This window comes from Sus scrofa, chromosome 12 (genome assembly GCF_000003025.6).
Source record: "Sus scrofa isolate TJ Tabasco breed Duroc chromosome 12, Sscrofa11.1, whole genome shotgun sequence".
Taxonomy (NCBI): domain Eukaryota; kingdom Metazoa; phylum Chordata; class Mammalia; order Artiodactyla; family Suidae; genus Sus; species Sus scrofa.
In genome coordinates this window covers 26,153,686-26,161,802 of record NC_010454.4, presented here as the reverse complement: position 1 = coordinate 26,161,802, position 8,117 = coordinate 26,153,686, and the positions used below count along the sequence as shown (strand labels likewise).

At 60.1% G+C, this 8,117-nt stretch overlaps 1 protein-coding gene across 2 annotated transcripts; it reads right to left on the bottom strand.

Moving 5' to 3' along the window:
* DLX4 (distal-less homeobox 4) lies at positions 493 to 6,283 on the bottom strand. 2 transcript variants are annotated; one of them, XM_021067143.1, is made up of 4 exons: positions 5,782 to 6,283; positions 2,138 to 2,334; positions 1,482 to 1,720; positions 493 to 1,298 (listed from the first exon to the last, which is right to left on the bottom strand). In XM_021067143.1, exons 1-4 carry the CDS (start codon positions 6,041 to 6,043, stop codon positions 1,121 to 1,123), a joined length of 876 nt encoding a protein of 291 aa, XP_020922802.1. In that variant the 5' UTR covers positions 6,044 to 6,283; the 3' UTR covers positions 493 to 1,120. The 2 variants fall into 2 exon arrangements, with proteins under 2 accessions (XP_020922802.1, XP_020922803.1); XM_021067144.1 differs by having other exon boundaries at positions 493 to 1,720.

Here is an 8,117-nt window from a genome sequence, read left to right as displayed (position 1 = left end):
CCCAGAGCAGAGGTTCTGCAAATGTTTGTGGGGTGGAAGAAAAGTCCAGTGCCTTCTGGTTTTCCCCCACCTCTCCCTCCCACTCCCCCTTTTCACTAGGGGAGTGTTGGGGCCGTTCCACCCCACTTCTCCCAGGGGAGAGCTGCCCTGGCTCAGCGGGTGGCAGGTCCTCTCCCAGCAGGGGCTCTCCCTGGGCTGAAGGTGGGCACAGGGGGGCTGTGAAGCGCTTGGCTCCCTCCCAGGAGAGAATTTACTGTGAGGCTCAGACTTTGGTCATTTCCAGTATTAGCTTCTTCTGCTTTCACACTGGAGGAGCTGAAAACATGGGCATTAGCAGAACAATCCAGAGCTAGAACCAGACAGCTAGTTAGTGGGAGAGGATCCAGGGCCTCGAGGTCAGGGCTGGGGGAGTCAGATGGGAGAGAAGAGAAAGCTGAACCATCAGCCCTCAGCCCCCGACGTCAGGACATGAACACACTTCACAGCCAGGGCCCAGGTTTCTGTACAAACTTTAATATCAAGATGCTCATGATATGGGGGGGTGGTAAGAGCTTGGGGGGCTGCTAGTCAGGTTGGTTATAAATATGAGTAGTTCCTCTGGACAGAGACAGCTATGAGGAGCAGAATTTCTGGGCCCACCCCACTTCTTTGGGGCCCTCTCTACCTACAGTTACCCAGAGAGCCTGTGTGTCCGCACTCTCCCCAAAGGGTTACCCTACTGGGTTCTCAAGAGTGTGTGCATGTGGGTTTGTTAGGTATGAGGACTCGACTCTTAATAAATACGTGTTGAATCAGATGGATAATTGGATCCATTATCCAATGTGGGAAGACACGGGGAAAAGGGGCTTTTTTAGGAAGAGAGCAAAAATCCCCCTTAGGTCCACAAAACTCCTCATTTTGGGTGTCCCGTCTACCTCAGAGCATGGCGAACAGGTGCATCAGTTGTGAGAAACAAAAGTGGGTGGGGCTTGATGGCGATCAGCTGGAAGACTCTGGATGTCCTCTTCGCTTCTGCTTTTACTTGTCAATGGGGTGGGCCAGGCCCAAGGCACATGGAGAAAAAAACGCTCAGTGTCTGTTGGCTGGTTGGACCCCAGGCTGTGGTGGGATGGCTGTTCTTTCAAGGAAGGGGTGGCAAGACTAGGGATCCTGGGAACAGTCTGAAGCCCAGCCAGTGAGTCTCTCTCCAGAGCCTTTGACTGGCTGGGAGGAAGGTGTCCAGTCCGTGGTGGTGGTGGCGGCGGCAGCAGCGGTGGCAGTGGCGGTGGCGGTGGCGATGATGGGGGCAATGGCCAAGGCTGTTTGGATTAGGAGGCAAGGAGAGGACTCGCCACCTCATCCTTTCCCTCCTCTAGCTCCTCATCCTGAGAAAACCCATCTGGAGCTGGCTTTTTCTGGTCCAGAAGGGGTGCAGGTGGGCTGGGTCCTGCCTGGGCTTTGTAGGAGGGCTGGGGGCCTGACCTGCTCTTTGCCAAACTCACATCATCTGAGGTGGAGCCAGGACATCTGGGGAGTGATGCTGATACCAGGCTCCAAAGCTGTTGCCATAGCCACCAGTGGGCAGGGCCCCCGCCTTGGGTAGATCCCAGAGGGCTGCAAGGGGTGGGGAGCAGGGAGAGAGGGAGGGGGACCTCCTTGGAAAGTCCCCTTCCTGTCCCCCAGAGTTCTGCTTCAGGAGCTTCTTGTACTTGGAGCGTTTGTTCTGAAACCAGATCTTTACCTATGGGGGGAAAGGAGGAAAAATGGAGGATTGAAAGAAAGGTCAGGAGGAGTGTAGGTGTGGACGGGCGTGGCTCAGGGAAAGGGACCCAGCCGGATGGAGTCATCCTGGGAGGAGAGCAGAGGTTGCGAATATTTGCTCCAGTCCTTCATAGCCCCTGAAGCCCGAGTTTCTGCCTCTGAATTAATATCCACTTCTCCCAGTCTAGGTATCCGTCTCTACGCCTGAATCACCCCCCACCCCGGCCCCCTCCTCTCCACACATTCCCCCAATCTTACTGGAGGCCAGCAATGCACACACCCGGAGCACTGTGAAAGCCAGGCTTGGGGACTCATCAGTCATTCATACCTGAGTCTGAATTCCCAGAGAACACACTAGGGGAGGGTTAGCGTGCAGGAAGGATGGGACTGGCCCCACCTGCGTCTGGGTGAGGCCGAGCTGCGCGGCCAGCTGGGCCCTCTCGGGCAGCGCCAGGTACTGCGTGTGCTGGAAACGCTGGTTCAGGTGCTGCAGCTGCAGATTCGAGTAGATGGTCCTAGGCTTGCGGAGCTTCTTGGTCGGGGCTTGCGAGCGCCCCTCCGAGGGCTCCAGGGACAGCAGCGGCTTCTCAGAGTCTGGGGGGGCGGCAGGAGATGGTGTGTGCACAGCGAGACGGGCGGGCGGACGCGCCGTCTCATGGCTCATTTGCATCTCGTTTGCATTCCAGCCACGGATTAGCAAAAATCAGGCGTGGGGCTCGGCCCTTCTCTACCTTCCGCTCCACTCTGCTTTCAAACCCCTGGCCCACGGTGTGCCAGGTGGGACGAGCCGCAGCTCTTGCCCTCAGGGAGCTCCCACTCTCAGCAGTCCTGTGACCCCAGGAGAACAGCGCCAAGGGCCGGAGCGACGGTAGGGGCGGCGCCCGCGGCGGGAGGGCAGAGTTCAGCCGCGAGCGGTGGCGCCAGCTTGGGGTGGGGCGGGGCAGAAGGGCTGGGTCGAGGGCTGGGCTGAGGCCTGGAGAGCACGGGGGAAGGGCATTTCGGGCGGAGGGAACTCAAAAGCTCTGTTCAGAGGCCCGAGACAGTGTCTGCGTGGCAGACTCCCCACTGCCGGAAGAGGGGTGGTCGGAGGGGCCCGGCTGATGGGTCTTGAAGCCAGGAGGCGCACCCCACCCAGCATCAGAGTATGGAACGTGCTCCGGTGCTTGCCACACCCTCCCCTACTGTAGCCCCCCCCACCCCACCCCAGGGTACTCCCTCCAGGAAAAGTGACCTCTTCCCTCCCCAAGGCCAGCTGGCATGAGGAGTAGGCTCTCAGGGGCCCTAGACGGCCGGTGGGCACAGGGCAGCCCCCTCCTCAGCCCGGCCGCACCCAGAGAGGGGGTTCCCGGCTGTCAAGGGAGGTGAGGGAGGTTCCGAGAGCGCTGCGCCGGGGCAGCGCGGGTTCTCTGGGCCACTCCTGGATCGCGCTGCGGTCTCACCGAGGGAGATCTGGCTACCTCTTGCCTTCCGGCCCAGCTTCTCAAGGAAATTCGCCCAGGAAACAGCTCGGCCCTAGGACAGGGGAGGGCAAGGGGTTCCCCTCTTCTAATCCGGCGGCCCCAACCTGTGCCACTCTACGGGGGCATCCAGGACCGTTCGTGCAGAAGCAGGGCTGGACTGGACCGATCGGCCGAAATGCCCGCGGGCTCAGGGCTACGTTCGTTGCATTCCTCGCGGGCTGCCGGCCGACCTCAGCCAACGGGGCGCTTGGGCCGGGGTGCTGGGACGCGGCGGGGGGTCCGCCCGCGTCCCTCCAGCCCCACCCCCGCCTTCTTCCTCCCGTCCGGGTCACCCTACACGTCAGGTTTCCCGCCCTCCGCCGGCCGCGGTGACCCGATGCCTTCACCTCCCCCGCATCCCTCACCCGTGGCCCCGGGCGCTGCGGGCTTCTCAGATCCACCCCCCTCGACCCCCTGCCTCAACCAATTCCCAGAAAAACCTTTGGCTTTCCGCTCCCGCCCGCGCCTGTCGGGCCTCCCCTGCTTCGACCCTGCTCCTCGCCGCCCCGGGCTGGCTGCCTAGCGACCACCCGCGCCTCTCTGGCTGCGTGGACCGAGCGATGCGGCCCGTGACGCAGAGAGCCCGGAGCCTGACCTGGCTCCTCAAACTCTCAAAGCCCTCCGCGTCCCAACCCTCCCAGAAGACCCCTCCGCTCCCCCAGTTCCCTTTCCACAGCTGCCTTTCTTCACACCAACAACAGCAAGTCACGACTGGATCTGCCCAGGTCGCGATTCAGGAGCCCAAAGGCCTCCCTTGCGGCGGCGGCGGCGGCGGCGGCGCCGCCGCACCCGCCTGCACATCCGGGTGGTGGCACGCAGCTCATTTGGAACCCAACCCCTCCCTCAGGCCCTGAGGGGAGGGTGGACAAGAGTGGGGGGGACAAAAAGAAGACCCCTCAAACCCTCTCTCACACCCCTCTCACTCAATCTAGAGTGAACCAAACCCACCAGTTTCGGTAGGAAAATAAGTACATGTGTGGTTTTCGTTGGATCCGGGGAAATTTGGTAAAGAAAAGGAACCCTCCCCTCTCTTGTCCTGAAACCAAGAAAAGGGGAGGCAAGAGTGTAAAAGACAGGATTGAAAACAACCCCAATTCTCTTAAGGTCAAGGTTATCTTCTTCTCACCCCCAGAAAGAGGCACACAAGCACACACAAAGGTCCCACATTAGCATATACTGAAGAAGAGGCCAAGCGATTCTTTTTTTTTTTTTTTCTTTTTTTTTAGAAACGAAATCCCTTCCCTCAACTGCTCCTCCTCCAACAACAGACCCAGCAGCAGGAAAGAGCAGCCCCGGTTCTGGCACAGATGGCAGTTTAATATTGGGGGGCTTTGCGGAAGTATCCTAAAATCCCCTATTCTGGCCTCGTGCAGTGAAAATCAATTTGCAAGGGCCCAGCCTGGAAAACGGGCTGTGTCCTTGACCCACGCATGCCCTTTCTTTGGACCCCAGTCTGCCCTTCTGTACATCAAGGAGGTTGGGCTCCCAGATAGCCAAGGTCATTTCTGGTCCCGTTGGTTTTGAGCACATGTCTCCGCAGAGCAACAAGGGAAGGGAGGGAGACATCCTGGTCCTGGGCTGACTCCAGCTAAGTGCCCCTGTGGATGTGCATCCTTGGAGGAAACTGTGCCAAAGACAATTGCGGGGACAATTAGGTGGGGGCGGGGAATGCAGGGCAACTGAACCCTAAGCCCAAGCCAGTACAGATGGGTCTATGTATAGTGTTGCGTGGGTCCCGCACGTACAAGGCCCAGGCCCAGGAAGACAGGCCAGATCCCTGGCTTCTTTGAAGCCTTCCAGTGAGCACTTTCTCGAGCTCAAAGTTGCTCCAGGCCACGGAACTGGGGCCTAACCTACCCCAAAGGCAAGGGGTGGAGATGACAGGAATGGCCAGTTCCTTTGGCTGGAAGGCTGAGATCTATAAGGAGAGACTGCGCGACCCACCTGTGGCTACATTCTTAGACCGGTGGGTAGTAGGGTCTTAGCCCTGGATTCTACAAGGTCAGCTTTCGGTCTTGGTCTGGCACCTTTGAGCATCCGCTGCGGAGAGGGGAAAGGGCACCGAATAGGTCCCCACTTCTACCGCCCTCCAGCTGGGACCTGGTTTCTAGTGTTCAGGCTTTGGCTTGAGCACTGCTTTTTGAGACGAGAACGCAGAGAGGGGCGACATGGAGAAGGGAAGGCGAGACTCCTAGGCTAGGCACCTACACCCACATCTGGATTGTTTCAGTTTTCCGTTACAAGTAGGTACACAACCCCGCTGCTCCAGGGGGCGGGGTAGGGAGTCCTGCCGCTGGGCTTCACACAACTGCAAATCGAAACCAGGTCGGTCCTGAAAGGAGCCCTAGATCAACTCGCCCCCGCCCCTCCCCCCGTCTCCCGCCCCATCCCTTCGCCCTCCCCCCACCCCCACCCCCAGATCCCGTGGAATCTGAGTAAGATCTGAAACCCGCCAGCTGCGCCCAAGCAGGCGAGGACGAAGTTTAGGGGCTCACTGGAGCAGGACCCCAGAGGTGGGAAGAGCCGAAGCGGCCCGACTTACCTGCCTCCTGCTCTTGAGACTGCTGAGACGATGCCGCGGGTTGCTGGCAGGGCAGGTAGGAGTCTCCGGGGGTCGCCGGTCCGGCGTAGGAATAGGATAGGAGGTGGCCATACGGCCCAGAATAGGGCAAATCGGAGGCGGCTGCGGTTGCGGGGGACAGGCCAACCTGGTACGCAGCCACTACCGATGGGACGGGGGCGATGTCCGGGAAGATGGCTTTGGAGGCGTCCGGGCCAGGGTGGGGGCAGGGCAAAGAGGTCATTGCAGCCCGGGCCGGGGCCGAAGGGCCTAGGCCATGGCCCGGCACGGAGTCCGCTCCCTCCGCCAACTCTCTCTTTTCTGAGCCTCGGGCGTTAGGGCCGGATGCGCCCCCCAACCAGCCTCCCCAACACTTATCCCGGGCAAAGCGTCTCTCTGCGCCTCTTCCAGCGGAGAGCGCGCGCCTGGGAAAGGGGTTCCGGGGGGGTGTCCCCCATGGCTTTTCCCCTCCCCCCTAAATCCATGCCTTCCCCCCCCCCCCCCCGGGCTCGCTCTCGGGTTCGGTTCCCGGGACCCGACGGGGTCCCCGCCCACTTAGACGCCACGGATTGGTTATCACTGCCGGTGACCTCACGGAGGCCTGCAGCTGGGGCCCGCCCCCCTCCTCCCGGGACGGCCCGGGGAAGGGAAATTCACAACTGGGAGATGGGAGGAGAGCGCCGCTCACGCTCCAGGCCCTGCCATCCCTAGGTCCGCTTCCAGAGGGGTGCCGGGGCTGCAGGGCAATCCGGGCAGTCTGGTCATAGCCGCCGGAAGGCGAGAGAGCTGACGGGGCCGCAAAGCCCAAGGGGCGAGGGGAGCAGCCCCTTGGCGGAGGCTCAAGGAAACTGCAGCCGCGGGCTCCCGCCCACTGGGCTCTGCGCGGCGGTAGCGATCCCGCCGCCACGGACCTGCAGGGGCGTCGAGACCAGCCTGCCGGCCCTGCAGCTTATTCAGCGCGTCGGAATGCGTCGCTGCTGAGCGCCGGCAGTTTGTTGGTAAACAGACGCCGGGTCGGAGGAGGTACCGCCCCGCGCCCAGCCTGCCCCGCACGCGCGCGGCGCGCACGCCCCCGCGGGGCACCCTCCGCCTGGCACGCCGCGACCTCCGCGACTGCGCCTCACCGCCCCCCGTCCTCGCTTCCGCTTCCGGCAGGGGCCCGGGTTTGGTTGCGACACCGCAGCTCCTACAGGCCCCCGAGGCCGAAGGAGGGATCCGCCGTCTGGGCTTCTGCCAGTGCGGCGCCCCGCCTTTCCTGGCGCCGCGTGAGGGTGAAGCCTCGCTCGAAGCCGGACGAAATCCGGGAGTGGGAGGCGAGTCCAGTTTGGTGACTCCTGGGAGGTCGCGGGAAATTGCGCAGGCCCGGCTTGGTTGCCGCAAGGCCTGCCTCTAAACATTATACCCAAGACCTTGATGGGTGGATGTCGGCGTATAGCACTCTACGGCCACAGGCACACAACTACACAGAGACCCCATTCCAATCTAATATGTACACTGGCGTAGACCAAAACGCAGGTGTCTACACCGATATTCACATTGGCATCCCTGCATGAAAGAGGTTCCTTTATGGATCTGCAAATACAGAATTTAGGCTGTGGTGTGTACATATCTGCACACCCAAAGATGAACAGCAATACCCCTGAATAAAAGCCCTGTAGTTGTCTCTTACACAGACCCACAGCTATACAATTCCAATTGCTGGTGTACACACTCGAAAATACAGAAAACCCGAGCATACAGACATTTCTGTGCTTGTACCCATCCTATGAGAGGCATCAGTCCATACACATCTAAGCTGCTTCCTATAACTGTTAGGGCAGTTATACCCCCAAACCTGCCAGACCCCACAGATTCCCCAGCATACCTATATACACAACTTCCTGTCACTTCAGTGTGTGGACAATTCATGTTTGTACATACACCTCTCATCATCAGGGAGCAGCGTGAAGGCAGCAGTCTTTGAATTGGGTGTGGGTGGGAAGGGACAATGATCAGAGGGAGGGGGACGCTTAGAAGCGTGAGAAAAAAGACACTGGGGGGAGGGGGGTGGCCAGGAGAGACAGAAATATCTGAAGGCTTACGCAGTCAGGTGTCTTGAGGGGAGGAAGAGCAAGTCAGCTTCAAATTGGATGTCCCGCTGGAATATATAAAGATGAATGTTTCCAAGAAAGCACTTCTCTGGCACCTGGCTCTGAGTTCTCCAGCCTGAAGCCTTGGAGCTCCAGGAGATGGGGCTCTGTAGGGGAGCTGACACTCCTGGATAACTGAGAACCCACTTCCCTCTTATCCAACAGAGCATATATACATGGTTGGAATAG